The sequence below is a fragment of the Akebia trifoliata genome, chromosome 3 (assembly GCF_017979445.1).
Source record: "Akebia trifoliata isolate Shusen 1 chromosome 3, ASM1797944v1, whole genome shotgun sequence".
Classification (NCBI taxonomy): Eukaryota; Viridiplantae; Streptophyta; class Magnoliopsida; order Ranunculales; family Lardizabalaceae; genus Akebia; species Akebia trifoliata.
In genome coordinates, this window is record NC_141377.1 from 41741701 (window position 1) to 41763126 (window position 21426).

The following is a 21426-nucleotide window of genomic DNA, read 5'->3' on the forward strand; positions in this document are numbered from 1 at the left end:
TGTGTGGGGTGGGGGTGGGGGGTGTTTTCAAGGACTCAGCACATGACTAAGCTAGAGGGGCATCTCACTAACATGATGGATCATGGATTATCCATGCATCCAAGTGAAAGAAACGGTGCGGTAAATATGGCTAGCATTGCAAAAGCCATGGTCAGCCCAACCCATGGACCAAAAGTTGTCACTGGGTTGACAATTGAAAAGTCTCGTGAGGTGCCATGCCATCCATTGTCAGAGAAAAAGAACAATAACAATTTCCATTTTATGGAAATGTTAAATATGATTTCACAAAACAATGTACTCATTTTACAGTAATGTACAAAATTGCCTCCCATTTTTCATTAGTCTAGCAAATGTTCATAACCATTAAATGTCTTTACTCACCTACCCAAGTCTGTATTAGTGCCTTCTAGATCACAGGCACGCTCTCTGCACTCTAGTTTACCCCATCTTCCATCTACTCGCTGGCAGGGGAATACGAGCTTACCGAGGCTGTCAACACAGGAACAACCCACTCGTATTAACAATAAGTAGATAAAAAGCTCCAAAATTCAAAGGTGATTAGACTGAAGGGGTGAATCATGAGCCAGATTGCAGTCTTGAATGTAGGGCTCAATATCATCAATGATCCTCAAGTACACTATCTAATTTCTTTTTAATTAAATAGTTAATTTGAATGTATAAATACCTTCTGTTAACAACATTGTGTACATGGCATAGCCATTGCGAGAATTCTGCTTGTGATCCTGCCTGTACAGGATTTGCACTACCAAACATGAAAACCAAGTTAAATGCATCAGTTGAGACTCAGAGAGATAGAGATGATCTATCAATTTTTCATCATATATTTATAGGGCAAAAAAAAAACTATCAAGGAAAAAAAGGATGAGATATGGCTGTGGGAATGCCGTCTAAATTCGAACTTAATGTTAATTGCCTTTCTGTTCCTTAATTTTTTACAGAATAGGGGGATGGCTCAGAAGCAATAAAGAAAGATAACTATACTTGTGGAGGCAATAAATCTGAGATGTATGTGTGGTTCCTACAAGCAAATATAAGGGCATCTTGATACAATAAAAGAGGAAATGGTTCCTAAAAGAGGGTACCATTGGTATCCTATAGAATCAGACTATCGAATTGATTTGAGTGATGCTAGGACCATCATCTCCATTTCCCCAAGTGAAAATCATGCTCAATTAAACTAGAACTAAGGGAGGGAAGATTGAACAAAAATGAACAAGCTTTATACCTTAGGACTTCCTTAAAGTGGTCTGCACATTCCTTGCAGGGGTAAAGCCGAGATAATATTGCCATCTGCATTCCCAAAAATACCTGTTCGTCATCCTTTATATTTCTTTTCTTTTTTCTTTTTCTTTTTTGGTGGTAGGCAGTATGCTGGACTTGAACCACGACCTCCCAGTTGCATTGCAATATGTCAACCAACTGAGCTACGGGTCCAAGCCTGTTGGTCATCCATTATCATCGACAGTTATGAGGTACCACAACTGCTCTAAAATCTCACTCTTACTTCCCCTCTTAATATCCTAGTGTTCTTAACTCTAATACCAATTAATCAAATAACAAAATCTTTATCTGCAAGGCCCTACACTTAACTTCATTGTGAACTCTAGTCAGTAAAAACACAGAATCAATTTAGGGAAGTTTGTAAAAGTTTCACAATTAGAGAAGTTTTTTTTAATTAATTATCATTTCTTCAAATATATATTCATTTTTCTTGTGTGTTTTTATTTTTTGGATCTTTGACGCTATTGAAATGATTAAGATGGTGCAAATCCGTCATTTTAAAAAAGCTGACTTCACTAGTTCTTTCAATTGTGTCCTGTAAAGTAGAAACTGTTTGGTTACGTAGGAAGGAATAATGTGGCTTTCAAACACTCAAAGCTAAACCAGCCCTTTCATTGCTTATCCCAAAAAAAAAATAAAGCAGCCCTTTCATCTTGTGTGTGTGTGTAGAGAGAGAGAGAGAGGGAGAGACCACATACCAATTCTTTTACATCTTTTCTTTGTTGCCTAGTTGGATTATCTGGAAACTGAAAAGATCAAACAAATTTTGAAGAAGTCAATCTGCTATACATGGTGATAAGCCTCTTCGATGAAAGAAACTCGACGTAGTTCCCTTTAACAAGCAAATTCATGCAAAGAAAAATTATGTTTTACACCAAGGCTGTGCTAGATTTTCAATCAAACCAATCAGTGCCACTGATTTACACAGAAGTGACTACTTTATGAAGCTCACAGTATTCTCTCTCTCAGAAAAAGTGATTCGTAGTACCTAACATTTAAGTGCTTGTAAAACTTATTTCCCCCCACTTTCTTAAGAAATTTATTCAAAATCTAAGTAACTAAGTATGGAGTATGTATTATGGTGATTGGTATGGCTGATTCATAATCATTTGTTAATATGTTAACTTTGGTTTATGAAATAAACCATAGGTAGACTGTTGAAACACTAGCTCGTAAGAGGATCATAATAGGTTGTTTTCCCATCCTCATACATGAACCCATATTTTCTCACCAACACCCTTCTCCGAAATTATCAATCTCCTCTCTAAATCTCTAGAGAGACTTCCCAAGATGATTTCATTCATGATTTGAGATTCCCACACTTTTAGGTTCTCAATTTTTTTTTTTTTTTTTGGAGAAAGCATACATTCTTCCACTCCACAAGGAGGTAGTTTTCCTCTAACCAAAAATATTTCCATAAGAAACCCTTCATCAGACTCTTTAACATGTTTGTCAAGCTCATCAAGGTCGAAAAGAAAGATAAGCAGTCAAGATGTTCTTGATTGATGTTATGTTAACTTCCTTTAGAATAGAAAAATAACTTTGACAAGTATTATTATCGCATGTTCCCATATTGGTTTAGAACAAGAATCAGTCCCACAAGGAAGATCTAGGTATGACGAAGAAAAAACCCCAACCTGCAACCTAGATTGCCTGCCAACTCTCCTATGTCTTCCACCTCCCCAACCCTCAAAATCTAATTTTTGAATAAAAGGACTCACAACACAGAAACCACCTTGAAACAATGAAAAACACATCAAGAATCTCATCTGAGAATGAGACATCCTCATAAAATAAAGAACTGTCTAAAAACTGAAGATGAAAAATAGATAATCCATCCACCAGCCCCTTGAGTCCTACTATCACCCTGACTTTTGAAGTCCTCATTTTATCATGCCCAATGTTTCCAACCACCATAATGAACATGACGGAGATTTGCAAGCTCATTATCTGGGTTTCAACTATAAATAAACACTCATACTCCTCCAAAATAACTAACAGATTATACTTTTAAAAGTTTGAGATGTAATTTGTTATGAGTTCAACTAAGAAAGTAGCTAAGGTTGAATGGCAGAGAAAAATTTACTTACTCTTAAATACCTAATTTTACCTTTATTTTTCTTAAGACTAGGTTTCAATTCCAAGAAACTAATCTCTTCAAGAAACTTCCTAGAAGATAAGAAGAATGTGAATCACCTATTAGGAGGTGGCAATTTTATTTTTTTATACTAGCTGTGAACCTAATGTAACCCTTGTCTATTATAGGGGCTTGGAATTGGCAATGAAATGTAAAAGAAACAATACATAATGAAGTTAGCAAAGTAAAGGAAGAAAAGATGACTGATGGTTTATTTCACAATACTCCTTTTTCTTTCAAGACACCTAATTTATGGCTACATCATAAAAAAGACCAATTTGGAAATGAATATTTGGATGATCGACGTTCAAAAGTAACTAAGATTTCAATTTTGTTTTATTATCCTTCCTAATAAATAACAACTTGGATTGCCTGGATGGTTTCATCAAATATTAAATAAATAAATAAAAGAACTTCACCCAAAATAAACAAAATGTTGAGTTGAACAAGAGGACCAAACAAAAAGAGTAGATGAAGTTCAGAGGATTGAGTAAGTTCAGAACCTGAGCTGCAAGAGTATGAAGCAATGTCCAAGTAGCCCTCCCCAACTCTTCTTTAGTCACCGGTTTAGAAGAATGTACCTAAAGTAAAGAACAAAATTGGAAAAAAAATCCATCTCTCCCCAAATGCTTGAAATTTAAAACCCATACAGATATCATCAAGTCGGCATGATGGAGCAGAAACTAAAGAGAGAACAATAAATCCTATACATTTTTTTTTTACGAAAGAAAGATATAAAACGCTAACACACAAGAACGACAAGACTACTACAAGGAAACAAGGTTATTCCATCAAAGACAAAGTCATCAAACCTAAACCCCAAAGTTTACACGAACGGCAATCCATTGGTATAGCAATGAGTTCACACACAGAACTGCTACCTCCATATCCCCATATTTGTTGTCTAATTGTGATCTTTACAAACAGCCCATAGGACTGCAAAGATAAGCTATTTCATTGTTTCTATTGAGTGGCTTATGGATCATGCATTCTCCTCCTCCTCAGAAGAAGAAAAAAGTGTGTGTTTTTTTTTTATGTTAGGAGTGGGTAGTATTCTAACCAAAAATTTTTTTTTTTTTTTTTTCCACATTTATGGGGACATAAGGCTATTAGAATAAGGTAGCTGTGCAAACAAACACGCCATTCGTGAATTTTGTTCTCTTTCTTACTAATTAGCGAACCAAAAATTGTACAGAAAGACAATGCACATAGAGTGGGAGGCCGAAAAGGCAAGGAACCTCCAGTCAGGACTTTTGTCAAGCACTTGGTGACCATAACTACAATTGCATCAAATAATAAGACAGAGATAAAGAAATTCAAATTGGAATCCAAATTCGATCAGTTAAAAAAAAAAAAGAGTAAATAGTAGAGGAGGGGGTGGGTAGGAAGGAACCTTTATGGGTTGGGAAATCGTTGGATCGCCGGTAGAGACGGTAGTTGTGGGTGAAGGTGATGTAGAGAATGAAAAGAGAGACCGGTGATTTCCGGTTGAGGAAGGGCGGTTGGTGTCAACAACAAAATGGGAGAGATGGGTTTGAATGCATTGTACCAAGGTCTCGTACGTTCTAAAGATCACCTGAAACGGGCTTTGGTTTTGTGACATTGGATTGTGCGCGCGCTCAAGCGAGATGTATGCGCAACTCCCGGGGGGTTTTATAAGAGGCTTTTTATCTTTCTTTCTTGAAAAAAAAAAAAAAAACCTCGAGATACGTGTTGTTATGATGATGTAGGGTTGATTTCCTCCAGATCCATATCGGGTGGTGATACATCGCTGAGTACGGGTCCACAATTATTTTGTATTGTGATTGAGGCTGTAATGGATCATTGTCGTGGAAATGCTGACATTAATTTGAGACCCGACAAATCCATTCTTGTTTTTTTTGTCAAAGGAAAAAATTCTCTCATATTTCCTTAGGGCCACCGACGAGGGTGCTCTCTCACTTACCTGGTGTGTGTGATGTGTGGGTGTTGCACGTGCCTTGGGACCAGTCCTTGGACAAGACTATGATTTATTGATGGGCCAGTCTCATATCTATAGAGATACCTGATTATCAAAAAAAAAAAAAAAATCCCTTCATCTTTAACTTGTTGCCAATAATTTAAGGTCGTTGAGCTCACCTTGTGGCATCCAAAAACATGATCTGATGCTACATGAATGTAGAGGACAAAATTCTATAAAATTTATAAATAAATAAAAATTAAAAATGACTATTTCTTATTATTAAATTTTAATTTTAAAATTGGGAGTCGGTAGTCATCCATTTTCAAAACTTAGGATCAAGTCCAAAAAAATTTATTTATTTGTTTGAATATGAGCTTTTCCATGAAATTTATAAATCTATCATGCTGGATTTGCCAATTTGATATTCCTTTTGAGCTCAACCATCCTTAGTAAGATTTCAAAAAATCTTACCAAGTTAGTGAAGGGAAGTGTTTTTTTTACAATGCTCATCATCCCTTACATAGTTAGTTAAAATATTTGGAAAAATATAAAATGTTGGATAGGATATTGAATTGTGCTATATATATGGGTCGGGTTCCTACGACACATATTGCGACTCACATCGCGACTCACCATTTCAGCCGTTCGATATTCGTCAAATCTACGGTCCAGATCGCGACCCATTTTTAAAACGATGAAGTTTCGAAATTTACAACTCCCTCCCCGTTAACAAAAAAAATAAAAAATAAAAATGAATTTCAGCCGAAACTTCGTCTTCTTCTTCGCAAATTTCAGATCTGATTTCTCCATCCATCTTCACAACGCAGAGAGAAATCTTCTTGTGTTCATCTCGATCGCGAACATCGATCGACTTGCTTGCTAACACAAAATCTAAAAAATGAAGACGAAAGAAAATCAGAACGAAAGAACAACTTCGTCTTCTTCGTTTCTGCCCTCTCTCTTCTCTTTCTCTTTACAGCGCTTCTTCTTCATCTCTATTCCCTCTCTCTCTCTCTAGAACAGACGACGACTCACACAAACGAAGAGCTCGACAGAAACCCTAAGGTAACAAATCACAAACCCTTGTTTTTTAATTTTTTTGCACTTTTATTTGTTTAATAATTTTTTTTTTTAATTTTTTTGCTGAGCTGAGTTTCTTGCAATCTATCTCCATCTCCATCTTCGTCTTCTTCTTCTTCGGTTTTTAGTGTGTTGTTGGGTGGTGACTTAGGGCTTTCAACCTCTATTCTTAGATTTTTCTACAACCGGATAACCGAGGTTGTAGAGATTTATCCATACCTTATTAGCCTCACAGAAAACTCTTGATGGACAATCCAGTAAGGACTAGATGGTGGAAGAGCTGCTTCATTTAACATCATTCCCAGCAGTACTTGGGCTGCTAAGGTATGGACTTCTTCCACATAAATCATGTTATTTAGTGTATCTTAGAAACATCCCTTCTTCAAATTGGGACATTGTTCAATCAATTGACAATGCTCCTCCTTATCAAGCAGGGATCTCATGGACACCCCAGCTAATTCCTCTTGGGCATGGAGGAAACTCTTCAAAGCTAGAGATAAGCAAGCTTCTATTAAGGTACCAAATTGGCAATGGCAGATATGTGTACCGACGGCATGAACTGTGGCATATTGAAGACATCTTATTTAGGTCCTGTGGGCAATGGCAAATTCACTGTTGGGTCTGTTTCAGTGCAACATTTATTTTTTTGGTTGTGGTTATCCTATGGAACTCGGGGGGCAGAATTCTGCATAAATGCAACTTCAGAAGGGCTATTGGTGACTGCTCTAGGGAAATTCAATAGGTAACTCGGCCATCCTAATTCATGTAACGCGAAAACAAATACAAAACATTTTTTAAGTGGTAAATGAATATGTAAATGATGCAAAAGCTCATGCTTAAGTGTTAAGTTTTATCGATGACTTAAGATTTTTCTTTTTTTTTTTAAAATATCGGATACATGGCTCTGGAGTATGCTATGGAGGGACTATATTCAATAAAGTCTGATGTGTTTACTTTTGGAGTTCTTTTGTTAGAGATTGTAACTGGTAAAAAGAATGTGGGCTTCCATCTCTCCAAACGTGTTCCAAGCCTTCTTGCTTATGTTGGTTTCTCTCTTAGCTCTATATGAAATGTATTTTGGGTTCGAATATTTGTCATAAATCTAACAAAGTGCTGGTTTTCTGTTGGTTGGTAATATTGAAACTGGTGAAATTGCTTTCACCATGAATAATGTGCTTTCACTATGGATAATGTGTTATGTCAGCTTATATAATTTATATCATTTGCAATTAGGCTGATAGTAGTTGTAAATACATAGCTGGAAAGAAGAAAAAGAAAACTCATTAATGGTTGAGAATGGTGGCATGAGAACCCACAGTGAAATTGGGTATGGCACAGTTCAATGAAGAGTCATTCTTAAGAAATATGCTTGAGGTACAATTTTTTGTGATATTTTATTTTCACTTGTTCTTCACTGTTTTAGTTCATTAAGATTTGTACTTGTACCCTTCTCTTTCCTCTTCACTTCTGTTTTAGATTTTAAAGATTTGTACTTATACCCAACAAGGTCAAATTCTTCTATTTACTTCTCTTCACTGGTAATGGGAAGAATAATCATCCTTTTTCTCTTTAATGTCAGGTGAGGATAGGTTCTCAACTTTCCAAAGAAGGGATATAAGGAGTTCCATGGATTGGGTGGGGAACGAGTGGGTTGCACCTAAAATTTCTCAGTTGATATTAATGGTCATGTCGAGTAGATCATAAATCTGAAGCAAGTCAGGTGCAAGGGTAACCAAAGGTGAACATTGGATCAAGAATCTGGCTTTCCAACTTCTAATCTTTAGAGTAATCCTCTCTACTAAGGGCTGACAATTTCTTGTTGTGAGCTTAGTAGGAATGAGAGGGAGGCCCAAATATCTAACTGGAAGTGACCTTTCCTGGATTTTCTCAACTGATTTGTGTTACTGAACCCAATAATTGAGATAAGGCAGGCGTAAACTATCAGAGTTTCAGTCAGTTGAAGATGGTAATGTCCGGATTTTTATGTAATTCTTCTGAATTACGACAGCAGCAGCTTAGAGTCCACATTTTGTAAGCATCACTGTAAGAAACGTCATAAACAAACAGTAGCACCACGGCCAAGTCAGTAGCACTAGTGATTTTAGAGCCACAAAGTTCAAAAGCAGCATTGGATGAGTTTTAAAGGAAGCAATTTCCGAGCATTGCTGCTATGGCCTTGATGGGAAAAGTCACAAACTGTTTCCAGCCTTGTGAGTTCAGGAAAATGGGGTCTGTCATAGTTTGGAACACAAATGGGTTCTGACAACTCTCTAGGCTGTACCTTGTAATTTGTATATTTGTTTTTGTTTGTAATAGTTGTAATTTGTATTTTCTATATGGATCCATCTAAGGAATCTTGTAATATTAACAAAATTTTCAATAATCTTTTGAGATCCCAAATCATAGTATTTGTGATTAGTTAAATGAATCATGTTCCTTCATTTCATTCTATTATTTGTGTCCTGCTAATAAATGTTAGGGGCCTGCCTGTCATAAAATAATGAGGGCCACCCTTAACTCTCAAATTGATGCATCATATTTTCTATTTACTCGCTATGCTTTAATTCCTTGTACAGCAGTGTATGATCTGTGCTTGCAATTTGTGGTTGATGCAAGCATAATGGAGAACAGTTTCAGCATGACCTCTGTAATTACTGACTGATATCAATTACCCTTTGAATATCTTCATGTACAAAGACTTCTTTCAATTAACAGGAAACTTGTGCTTGTTCTAGTTTGGCTGACCCAATTCTTGTTTCATGGGTTTCTACTTGTGTTTTTTTCTTGTGCCATTTTTTATTTCTCTTCATTTTTGTTGTTGTGGTGTGTAGTGTTGTATTGGATGATTTTTCTTTTTAATTGAGACTGATGCCCTTACAACTTGGCAATGACATCTAATGCTCCAACCTAGGTGAAATCTATAATGTTCACTGTTTTATTAACGTTAGTGTTGTATTTTTGTTGTTGTCATTCTGCTGTTGCATATTCACTGTTTCAGTTGATGGCAAGGTTTCCAGATCCATGCCTTGAGGAATTAAAGAACTGGTAGAATTGCCAAGTAAGCGCTGAATTGCATCTGCATTCTCATTTGTGGTTGAAGATGTTGAGCTGTCATCTGCTCGAGCAATTGCCCGTTCGGTTTCAGTCTATTGAAATGGATCCAACTTATGTGCACCACTTAAGCACAAATTGACCAAATCAGATCCTTGTAACCACCTAGTCGTTCTTGCTTCATACAGACATTAATAAAAAATTACTCACATTCGTTACCCAAATCGATTAATATAGATTAGTCAAAGAGAGTTTTACTAGGCTGGTCACCTCGACAGGCCTAGTGTTGCTATTGAATGAAATATTACTTATCAAAAAAAAAAAAAAATCACCAAAAGAAATGCTGAAAAAAGTTGTATCGGACATACAATTGATTTCATTATAATGGGTAAATTTCAGTCTAGTACAATATACAACTACAAGATGAATGATACAATCATACATTCAATTCATTTATATTGAGAATGATTTCATAGTACGAACTTCCTTGTAGTGGAATCAACGATCTCTCTCAGATTCTTCTTCACAACTTCATCTGCAAACACAAACTCGATCGAGTTACTCCCCAGTTGAAAGAAATTATCATTTCCAAGACCTTTATAGTTCACATATAAACAAATAAGAATTTGATTAAAGAATTACACCAAAATAAAGAATTGACCTGCATATGCTCCTTGGTTAACCTGGTAGTATAGACCATAGCAAAACATAAAAATAATTCAATCAGAGAGGCTAATAGTGGGTGTATTGAAAAACAAAAACAAAACAAAAAAGAAAAAACAGCAAAACTGAGTTCTTTAGATAGACTTGATACTTATGGTGAGATAGCTGCGATTAGTTGTTGGCCTTCCACTTGTGGATTTAAACCTAATGGAGATGAAACAATGACATACTCTAACTCTTTCAGGGCCTGCAAAAAATGATCACTTCATAAGGCTTGTCTTCATCATCTCATTTAGGTATTTAAATGGCATACTGCAGTAGAAACTATCCAGGTACGTGTGTGATAGAACCAAAAGTTGTAAGGCTTCCAAAATTTACTAACTGAACCAATCAAAAAACTGCAATTTTGTTTTAATAAGAATCTAAACCACCCGAGCTTGCCCATCACCATAAGTACCAATAAAAAATCTATTGTAAAATCCTAGGGCATGAAATATGGAATCTAAGCATGATCAAGATAGTAGAACTGGTGCCCATGCAACTAAATAAGTCATGACCAGTTATAGAGAAGGTATGGCTTGTTACATTTGGATCATAAGGGGCTACTGAGAGGGTCTTTGAATCCATAACAGACACGACAACACCATGGCTCAAAGGCATCTTTACACCACTTGTAAAGAGAGATCAAAATGTTCAAACCTGCAAGCACCCCATGTTTCTTTTAATTCAAATAAAAGCTTTGTTTTCCTAAACATACATTAATGTTGAGCAACAATCATCACAATGAAAAGGATGAAATACGTGTCCGTATGCATGTAAAAAAAATAGATGATCAAAATAGTGTTCACAGCTCTATATTTGCTCTAAACATACATGAATGTTGAAAATGGTTTCTGATTGCATTAAATTTCGAATCATCACTAGAGATACTCGGATCATAAACTATTTCTACAACAATGGTTCTACTTTTGAGCATACTCACCATTGCAGACATTGTAAGCCTAATTATTGAAGATGCATTAGTGCATAAGAGAGCCACATTAATCATCCCCAACACCTCTTCCTGGTTGAATTCAGATCCCAACCATGGATCCACCAACTCCATTAAATTTCCTCTCTCTTTTAGAACCATTGCCTTTATAATAAAAAAAAAGTAGTGGTAAATGAGTCAGATAGCTAGTTAACTTATCCCAAAAAAGAGTAATGGAAGATTCTTTCAAATAATAATTTGCTTGGCTCGGCAAAAGAATTAGTTAGACGGAAATAAAAAAAACTTAAAATAAACAGTATTGGTGATTTTAGATATTTGGTTTAATGGTCAAAAAGGAGGCAAGCAAAGCATGCTGAATGAAAGGAATGCTTTTCAATCTTGAAAGAATGTGTCTAAATACCTATGAAAGTATGATCTTGACTGAAATTTGATCTATAAACAGGGTAATGGTCATAAATCTAAAACAGGTCAAGTGCAAGGGTAATCAAAGGTGAACATTGGATCAAGTTCAATGTGGTTTGAGTTGCAATTCTCTCCTTTATTTTGTTTGTTGAGAAAGTGACCCATTCAATAACATACAAAACCCATGTCCAACCTTTGGAATGATCACTGTGGCATAAGGTCAGCAGAATTCATTTACTAAACATCAGACAACTTGCTAGTTGCCCAACCTTTGAAACCTATAGACCTCAGTGATGGATATGTATAACAAAGTTTGGTTAACAAAGGTTGGACATCGGTTACCTCAACCGATTGGTTTATTTTAATACAATTGATCTGCTTATCAAATATATATATAATAGTATATATATATATAGATATATATATATATTAATATATATATATATATGAATCATGTTAATCAAACTTTTTATTCTTCTAAACTACAAATTAACAACAAATCCTAATTACAAGTTAACTTTGAGATGAATCTCAAATCACAACAAGGGTTAAAATAGACCTTTGAAATCTAATTCCATAAAAATCACAAACCCTTGTTTTTTAATTTTTACTGCTCAAATGGGCTGTTTCCCCTGATAATAACCATTAAGGAAACATGATTTTAAGAACAATGCACAAAATCTAATTCCACAAAAACCACATACTTGAGAGTATATATATAATACTTACAGTTAAATTACAAATAATCTCTACTTTGATCCATGTCTTAAATACAAAAGAACAGTATCTCAAACAAAAGCCGTAACTAGAGATTGATTATTGGGTCTAAGAATCGCCCGTTGTTGCATCTGAGAACCCATTACTAACCAAGCAAAACCCATTCTAAACCTAAATTCAAATCTAAGTTATCAGCATGAATGGAACTTGACAATCTAACATGGATATCCGAAAGATCAATTTTCAATGAATGGTCTCCTTGTAATAGAGACAGTTAGATGACTTACTAGTACATCACATACAAACCCAATTCAATATAACTCATTTTAGTTGTTCTGGAATCATCCCCAGCCCGCCATCCCCATTAATCATATATAATAGAAGATAAGGAATTATAGAACTATTTCCATGTTATCTAGAGGCCCATGTCTACTTCTCCTAAGTTGGTTAAAAATCCATGTCAATAGACAAAATTCTAAAACTAAAAAAATTTGGTTGTAGGAGTTTTAAATTAACTTTTCTTCCATTACATCATTATTTCTTTATCTGTTTTTGATAGGTAAAAATTACATATTTAACAGAAATGATAAAGTTTTAATATAGAAGTCATTAAACTCTCTCATGGACATCATCATTTCAATCTAGGGATTTCTTTTTTTCTTTTTATTTGGGTGTAAACTCTTTAAGGAATTCAAGAGTGGTATTTTTTTCAAGATTTCTTAGGTAAATGGGTAAATCTCTACAACCTCGGTTATCCGGTTGTAGAAAAATCTAAGAATAGAGGTTGAAAGCCCTAAGTCACCACCCAACAACACACTAAAAATTGAAGAAGAAGAAGATGAAGATGGAGATGGAGATCGATTGCAAGAAACTCAACTCAGCAAAAAAATTTTAAAAACAAATTATTAAACAAATAAAAGTGCAAAAAAATTACAAAACAAGGGTTTGTGATTTGTTACCTTAGGGTTTCTGTCGAGCTCTTCGTTTGTGTGAGTCGTCGTCTGTTCTAGAGAGAAAGAGAGAGGGAATAGAGATGAGGAAGAAGCGATGTAAAGAGAAAGAGAAGAGAGGGCAAAAACGAAGAAGATGAAGTTTTCTTTCGTTCTGATTTTCTTTCGTCTTCGTTTCTTTCGATTTTGTGTTAGCAAGCAAGTCGATCGATGTTCGAGATCAAAGATGAACACAAGAAGTTTTCTCTCTGCGTTTGCGAAGATGGATGGAGAAATCAGATCTGAAATTTGCGAAGAAGACGAAGTTTCGGTTGAAATTTCGTTTTTATTTTTTATTTTTTATTTGTTAACGGGGAGGTAGTTGTAAATTTAGAAACTTCATCGTTTTAAAAATGGGTCGCGATCTGGACCGTAGATTTGACGAAAATCGAACGGCTGAAATGGTGAGTCGCGATGTGAGTCGCAATATGTGTCGTAGGAACCCGACCCTATATATATATATATATATATATATATATATATAGGGTCCCGTTCGCCACCCTTAGTTTTACCACACACTTTAACAAACGCGTTTTGTCTTACATGGGTTAGAAGTTTCAGAATGAGCTGATTTTTGGTGAGGATGATCTCTATGGTGAGGAGATCATCCTCACCAAAAATCAGCTCATTCCAAAACTTCTAACCCCATCAAAATTGATTTACAAAAAATGGACGGTCCACGATTTTTCAACGTGTAAACATGGGGCTAAACATTTCGGAATGGGCTGATTTTTGAGGAGGATGATCTTCTAATCATAGAGATCATCCTCACCAAAAATCAGCTCATTCCAAAACTTCTAACCCATGTAGGACAAAAAACGTTTGTTAAAGTGTGTGGTAAAACTTAGGGTGCTGAACATTTCCCATATATATATAGGGTCCCGTTCGCCACCCTTAGTTTTACCACACACTTTAACAAATGCGTTTTGTCTTACATGGGTTAGAAGTTTCGGAATGAGCTGATTTTTGGTGAAGATGATCTCTATGGTGAGGAGATCATCCTCACCAAAAATCAGCTCATTCCAAAACTTCTAACCCCATCAAAATTGATTTACAAAAAATGGACGGTCCACGATTTTTCAACGTGTAAACATGGGGCTAAACATTTCGGAATGGGCTGATTTTTGGGGAGGATGATCTTCTAATCATAGAGATCATCCTCACCAAAAATCAGCTCATTCCAAAACTTCTAACCCATGTAGGACAAAAAACGTTTGTTAAAGTGTGTGGTAAAACTTAGGGTGCTGAACATTTCCCATATATATATATATATATATATATAGGGTAGCGTTCAAGGGCAAACTTTTTAGCAAACTTTTTGGCAAAACATTTTTCAAAACATGGGTTAGAGATTTTGGAATGGGCTGATTTTTGGTGAGGATGATCTCTATGGTGAGTAGATCATCCTCACCAAAAATCAGCCCATTCCAAAACTTCTAACCCATGTTTACCAGTTGAAAAATCGTAGACCGTCCATTTTTTGTAAACTGTTTTTGATGGGGTTAGAAGTTTTGGAATGGGCTGATTTTTGGTGATGATGATCTCCTCACTGTAGAGATCATCCTCACCAAAAATCAGCCCATTCCAAAACCTCTAACTCATGTTTTGAAAAATGTTTTGCCAAAAAGTTTGCTAAAAAGTTGGCCATTGAACACCCCCCATATATATATATGTATGGGGAGCCTTCAAAGGCTCTAAAGAGAACCAAACATTGTGCCAAACATTTTTCAAAACATGGGTTATAAGTTTTGGAATAGGCTGATTTTTTGTGAGGATGATCTCTATGATGAAAATATCATCCTCGTGAAAAATCAGCTCATTCTGAAACTTGTAACCCTAATTTACAAGTTGAAGAATTATGGACTGTCCGATTTTTGTAAATCACTTTTGATAGGGTCAGAAGTTTCAGAACATATTGATTTTTGGTGAGAAAGATCTCCTCGTCATAGAGACCATCTTCACAAAAAATCAGCCCATTCCGAAACTTCTAACCTATGTTTTGAAAAATGTTTGGCTCTCTTTATATATATATATAATTATTAAAAAAAATTGATAATTAATAAAAAAAATTAATCTTTTTTAAATAATTTTCTTTAAAAAAAATTCTACAAAAAACTCATTGACATCAACCTCTTAAGGTTTAAGTTTTGGGACTCATCTTCAATCACACAACTTCAAATCTCAAACAAGCAGATTGAAAATTGATAGATTTATGAGGACAAACGATCTATAGTATGAATGAACTTGAAGAGAAATTGGAGAGGGAGGTAGAATTTTTGTACTGCGCACAAAGTGACCAAGGAAAAGAGTAATTAAAATTTATAATTAAAGAAGAATTTTGTTATAGTGAGGGCAAACTATAGTTAATAGTATAGATAAAGAGCTTGAAACTGAATTGTTTTGGAGAGAAATTCAGAGATTTTTTTATTGAAAGGTGAAGAAAATGATATTTAAGTTTTTTTCAATTAATCTATCAGAGAAGGCCTAGTCAAGAGGTGAGGGAGTGGGGGCAAATGAGGCATGATATAATAAGAACACGTGATATAATAACCTGAGCCCTCTCATGTATTGTTGGTGGTGAGCATTGCTAAGAGGTACCCTTTCCATCATGAACTCTAGAACTCATAATAAAGACCAAGCGATTAAGGACTTGCATTTGTAATTAATTATTTCAAGATCAAACATATATGTTTCTCTTTCATGCTGAATTGTTGCAACACAAATTTGAGGGAGATCAATTGGATCGATCTGTAAATATTGTATACGTATTAAATAATAAACAATCCAAAAAGGAAATTAACGGAAAGAAAACACTAAGATCCTTAAATATCAAAATTTGTGCAAACCAACTACGATAAATCCAAGTTATAACTTATAAATGGAGAAACAAACTATAATGACAGGATACTTGTTCGAAACACAATAGTTTAAGGAACCAAGTTTAGGACTGATAGAAGCTAGCATTAAATCCAACATAACAAGTCACAAACACTTGTTAAAAATCTAACTAATAAATATAGCTCGAAAGTTTTTTTTTTTTGGATGACCTTGTGTGTGGCAGACAAAGGGGCTTGAGTTTGAACTCAAGACCTCTCCGTCCGAAGCCTGGCCACTACGCTTTATAATGGTTTGGCCATACATTTAAAAATTAACTCCAATCAAAATCAAAATATATAATCTTAAGAAGAGATTTCTCCTCAAACTCAAAGTAAACAACTCAATTCAGAACTTCTTTTGCATCGAGTAAAGACTCTAATTTAAAAAAAAGGGAAAATTATTATAAAAAAACCTAAAAAAAATTAATCTGCAAAACAAAACCTAATTTTTACAAAATTATCGATACGAACCATTTCCGACCCTTTAATGACCGAAAATATGTTTTAAAATAAAAAATAAAAAATAAAAAAAATTTGAATAAAATATTCAGATTTTCGACTCTTTAATGGTCGAAATATTTTTTTATTAAATTTTTTATAAAAAAAAGAAGTCAACAATTGCGACCGCTATTTCTTTTATTATTATTATTTTTTTGTGTGGCAAATTTAGGAATTGTTTTAGATAGTTCCTATGTCAAAAATTGTTTTAATTTTTACAAAATATTTTATTTATTTATTTATTATGATTTCCCCTTTGATTAGCCACACGTTTGACCCCACACATAGACGACAAAATGACAGGAAAAAATTTACATTTCGACCATTGATCTAGCAATCTAATCCAATGGCCCTTATTGAGTCGTTACTATTTATTGATTGAGTTAAAATTGATTTTCTTTAATGAAAACTTGTCTTGATCCCTTTTATTGGTGATGAGTGGTGTGCAACCAATCGATCCCTTTTTTTGATTTTTTGATTTACTATTATTTATAATTTCCCCTTCTTATATTTGGTCGAATATTGGTTAGAAAGTCAAGATTTTGATACTTGATTGGTTATTATAAAACCACACCATATAATAAAAGGGATCGATTGGTTGAACACCACTCATCACCAATAAAAGGGATCAAGACAAGTTTCCATTAAAGAAATTTGTAAAAATTAAAACAATAAAAATAAAAGAAATATGATTGTAATTGTTGAATTCTTTTTTTATAAAAAATTATTTAGACTCTTAAAAGATTGAAAATCTGAATATTTTATTATAAAAAATTATTTCAGCCCTTAAAGGGCCCAAAATGGTTCAATAATTTTGTAAAAATTAGGTTTTTTTGTGAATTAATTTTTTTTAGATTCCTTTTTAATAATTTTCCCTTTGAAAAATAACTACAAAGACTACTAAATTTTGATTTTCTTATTATAAAAAAACCTAAAAAAAATTAATCCGCAAAACAAAACCTAATTTTTACAAAATTATCGATACGAACCATTTCCGACCCTTTAATGACTGAAAATATGTTTTAAAATAAAAAATAAAAAATAAAAAAAATTTGAATAAAATATTCAGATTTTCGACTCTTTAATGGTCGAAATATTTTTTTATTAAATTTTTTATAAAAAAAAGAAGTCAACAATTGCGACCGCTATTTCTTTTATTATTATTATTTTTTTGTGTGGCAAATTTAGGAATTGTTTTAGATAGTTCCTATGTCAAAAATTGTTTTAATTTTTACAAAATATTTTATTTATTTATTTATTATGATTTCCCCTTTGATTAACCACACGTTTGACCCCACACATAGACGACAAAATGACAGGATAAAATTTACATTTCGACCGTTGATCTAGCAATCTAATCCAATGGCCCTTATTGAGTCGTTACTATTTATTGATTGAGTTAAAATTGATTTTCTTTAATGAAAACTTGTCTTGATCCCTTTTATTGGTGATGAGTGGTGTGCAACCAATCGATCCCTTTTTTTGATATTTTGATTTATTATTATTTATAATTTCCCCTTCTTATATTTGGTCGAATATTGGTTAGAAAGTCAAGATTTTGATACTTGATTGTTTATTATAAAACCACACCATATAATAAAAGGGATTGATTGGTTGGACACCACTCATCACCAATAAAAGGGATCAAGACAAGTTTCCATTAAAGAAATTTGTAAAAATTAAAACAATAAAAATAAAAGAAATATGATCGTAATTGTTGACTTCTTTTTTTATAAAAAATTATTTAGACTCTTAAAAGATTGAAAATCTGAATATTTTATTATAAAAAATTATTTCGACTCTTAAAAGGCCCAAAATGGTTCAATAATTTTGTAAAAATTAGGTTTTTTTGTGAATTAATTTTTTTTAGATTCTTTTTAATAATTTTCCCTTTAAAAAATAACTACAAAGACTACTATATTTTGATTTTCTTATTAAAAAAGAAAACAAAAAATCCAAAAAAAGATACACGAATTACAAATACTACTAAATTTTGATTTTCTTTCAATATAAAATTTCCTTTTTTGTTGAGACTTTGTATTAGAACTTTTACATCAACTAAAGACACTTATATAGAAAACAAAAAATCCAAAAAAAGAAACCACAAACAGCAACAGAGACGAATAAATTTTTTTACTTTCTTTCCTCTTTTGTTGACCCTTCTTCTTCATGACTCTTTTCATCATTCTGTTCATCTCCTGATAGAGAAATCCCTCCAATTTCAATGGAGGCAAAGTTATGAATATACGGTAAAGCAAAGCTGGATGTTTTAAACTTCCAACTGCGAATACCACAAACCCATTGAAATTTTCTCTCTGTAATCTCATACGAGAAGACATAATCCGGTATCCACAAGTACACAGTTTTCAAATTAGGATTGTAAGCTATAATCTTGAACAGGACTTGTTCAGGTATCTCTCGCACTTTGTGATGGTATTCCCAGTAGCCTCTCCACACATCTTCTGATAAAGTTTGAAATTGTTTCGACTCTTCTATCTTCCATTCGAACTCGAACTTATTTTCATCGAAACAAAGAGACCAAGAAGGGAACATGATGGATTCGTGACAGTAACATAGAAGTCTATCATTAAAATCCCACAACGACCTCCCAAGTTGAGCTTTTGGAGCTTTTATTAAATTAAAATTTCGATCTTTGTTGCCGAGATAGCAGACAAGAATGTAACCTTCAAGACAATCCCAAAACAGAGCACCATTAAACAAGAACTTGGAACCCATCATGGTCTTATCAAGCATAACTGGAAGTCTATCTTCAAATTCTTGCCAAACCCCTGTTTGTGATGAAAAGATCGAAAGATTTGAACATGGCTCAGAGTCGCGCAATTTTGATTCACAAAGACAGAGAACTTTGTACCGGAGGAATCCCGTCCGAGTCATATCGGCAATCAAGGCATAGTGAACCCTAGTGGATCGTTTGTGAGAATGAGGAAGATCTTCTCTTTGCTTCGTAAGAGGGTTGCAGATGTAATGTATCTTGGTGTGTGTTATAGTAGATTTGTTGACACAGAGGAGCAATCCATTGCAAGAATCGATGATCTTAACTTCTTCGAGTCCCCCCTCGTGTTTCAAGAACCCTAGAGAAGAATCAGGGAGACCACCCGTAAAGTTATCTGTAACTATGAATTCTGGATCGCCACACTCGACATTGACACTATAAGGTTCCCACCACGAACTACTTTGATAGTGCCATGAAAGGGGTATGTTCTGGTAGAAGAAACCAGTGAATGGGGCTCCAGATTTCAGTCTTTGAAAGTGATGAAGAGCCAAGACTGGATCGTTTGTTAAATTGGAGATTTCTTCTGAGAGAGACTTGAATTTGAGGAGAATCTTGGGTGAAAAAGAAGAAAAGATCTCGAATTTGATGTCGGGTTCAGCTCCAAGATTGGACAAGATATCAGAGATTATCGTATTTTCTTCGATTGTAAACGAATCTGAATTATCTTCTTCATTCAAAATCGTCTCTTCTTCAGCGAGATTTTGTAGCTTCATCTTGATTTTTTCTTCTTCTGGAGATAGAAATTTGTTTCTTTGTTCCTTCATTAATGGTTTCTGTAAAGATTTCAAATTGAGATAGTTTGATAAAAATAGAAACAAGGATTCTATATATAATATAAATAATTATATATAAAAACAAGAATTACAATTTATTAACTAATTAAGTATCTCATTATTTCCTTGTACAAACAGAGCACCAAAAAACCTAACCATAAGGACTCCTCTAAAGGTTATGGGTCTTACAATTTACATTCTAATTCTTCTAAATATATCAAATAAAAAGGAAAAAAATGAAAATCTTATTTTACTACCTCCATGGACAATGAGCCATATTTTAAAAATGCCTACTTCGGGTATAATCAAGTTTAATAAATCAGAGTTTGACTCGTTAATTCACCATTTTTTTTAATCTTAACAATACGAAAGTAGGACTTAAAATAGTATGTATTTTATTCGAAATCCGAGTGATCCAAATCCAAATTTCGCAAGTTTGATTTCATCAAGTATATCCGAATAAAAATATTGTTCAAATATAAGTTGATGTCCTTTGAACCAGGTTGAATACGGGTCGGATATTGTTCCATCCATATATCCATCCAGATCTGAATGATATATTATTTTGCAAATTGTATTATTATATTTTTTAAGTCATCTTTCTTCAACCAACAATGATTGGGTGTAATGTGGTCAATGCATCTCTTCAAAATGAAAAGGTCTTAAGTACAAATCATCATTTTAGTAATTTTATTTGAAATAATCTTAAACGATTTGATATTATCCGACTTTGAATATGATCTTAACTTATGATCTGAGTCAAATTCAGATCTGAATAAAAAAATTCGGATATGGATATGAACACCCTCATATCCAAGCTAAACCCGACCCATTTTAAGCCCTATACAAAATAATCATGAAAATGTACCTTATATTTTTATTTATAGGATTTGAATTTCTATTTCATGGGCTTTATGAGTATTATTTACATAAGGTATAAGCAAGTAACAAAAATAAATTCAATGACGAAAAATTAATAAGCAATTTGGTTTTATTTTTAGATGAATTTTGAGTGTTGGGCTAAACATTCATATCAATGGGAGGACAAGGGGGGCCACTCACTTTTTTTAATTAAGGAAGGTATGTCTAACACACCTCATGCTTGATTTGTTGATTTGATAAAATACAATCAAAATAAAAAATCAGAACTAATCTTACATAATCTCTGTAAGTTGACCTAGGATTGATCAAGAACTAGGAAAAAAAGAAGA

At 33.9% G+C, this 21426-nt stretch overlaps 1 protein-coding gene and 1 long non-coding RNA gene across 6 annotated transcripts; both read right to left on the reverse strand.

The window, feature by feature from the left end:
- Positions 1-225: 225 nt before the first annotated feature.
- Positions 226-5133, reverse strand: ERV1 (Erv1/Alr family protein). Of its 2 annotated transcripts, XM_086435426.1 has the most exons (6): positions 4833-5130; positions 3943-4020; positions 2001-2048; positions 1247-1311; positions 686-763; positions 226-489 (listed from the first exon to the last, which is right to left on the reverse strand). In XM_086435426.1, the coding sequence occupies exons 1-6, from the start codon at positions 5040-5042 to the stop codon at positions 378-380; spliced, it is 591 nt and encodes a 196-aa protein (XP_086291552.1). In that variant the 5' UTR covers positions 5043-5130; the 3' UTR covers positions 226-377. The 2 variants fall into 2 exon arrangements, with proteins under 2 accessions (XP_086291552.1, XP_086291553.1); XM_086435427.1 differs by lacking the exon at positions 3943-4020 and having other exon boundaries at positions 4833-5133.
- A 4541-nt stretch (positions 5134-9674) lies between these two features.
- Positions 9675-13551, reverse strand: LOC147407042 (uncharacterized). Of its 4 annotated transcripts, XR_015176688.1 has the most exons (5): positions 13245-13551; positions 11158-11310; positions 10327-10422; positions 10155-10195; positions 9676-10047 (listed from the first exon to the last, which is right to left on the reverse strand). It is a non-coding gene; the product is annotated as an uncharacterized LOC147407042 (long non-coding RNA). The 4 variants fall into 4 exon arrangements; XR_015176687.1 differs by having other exon boundaries at positions 9675-10047; positions 10155-10422; XR_015176686.1 differs by lacking the exon at positions 9676-10047 and adding an exon at positions 10761-10874 and having other exon boundaries at positions 10055-10422.
- Between the last annotated feature and the right edge of the window lie 7875 nt (positions 13552-21426).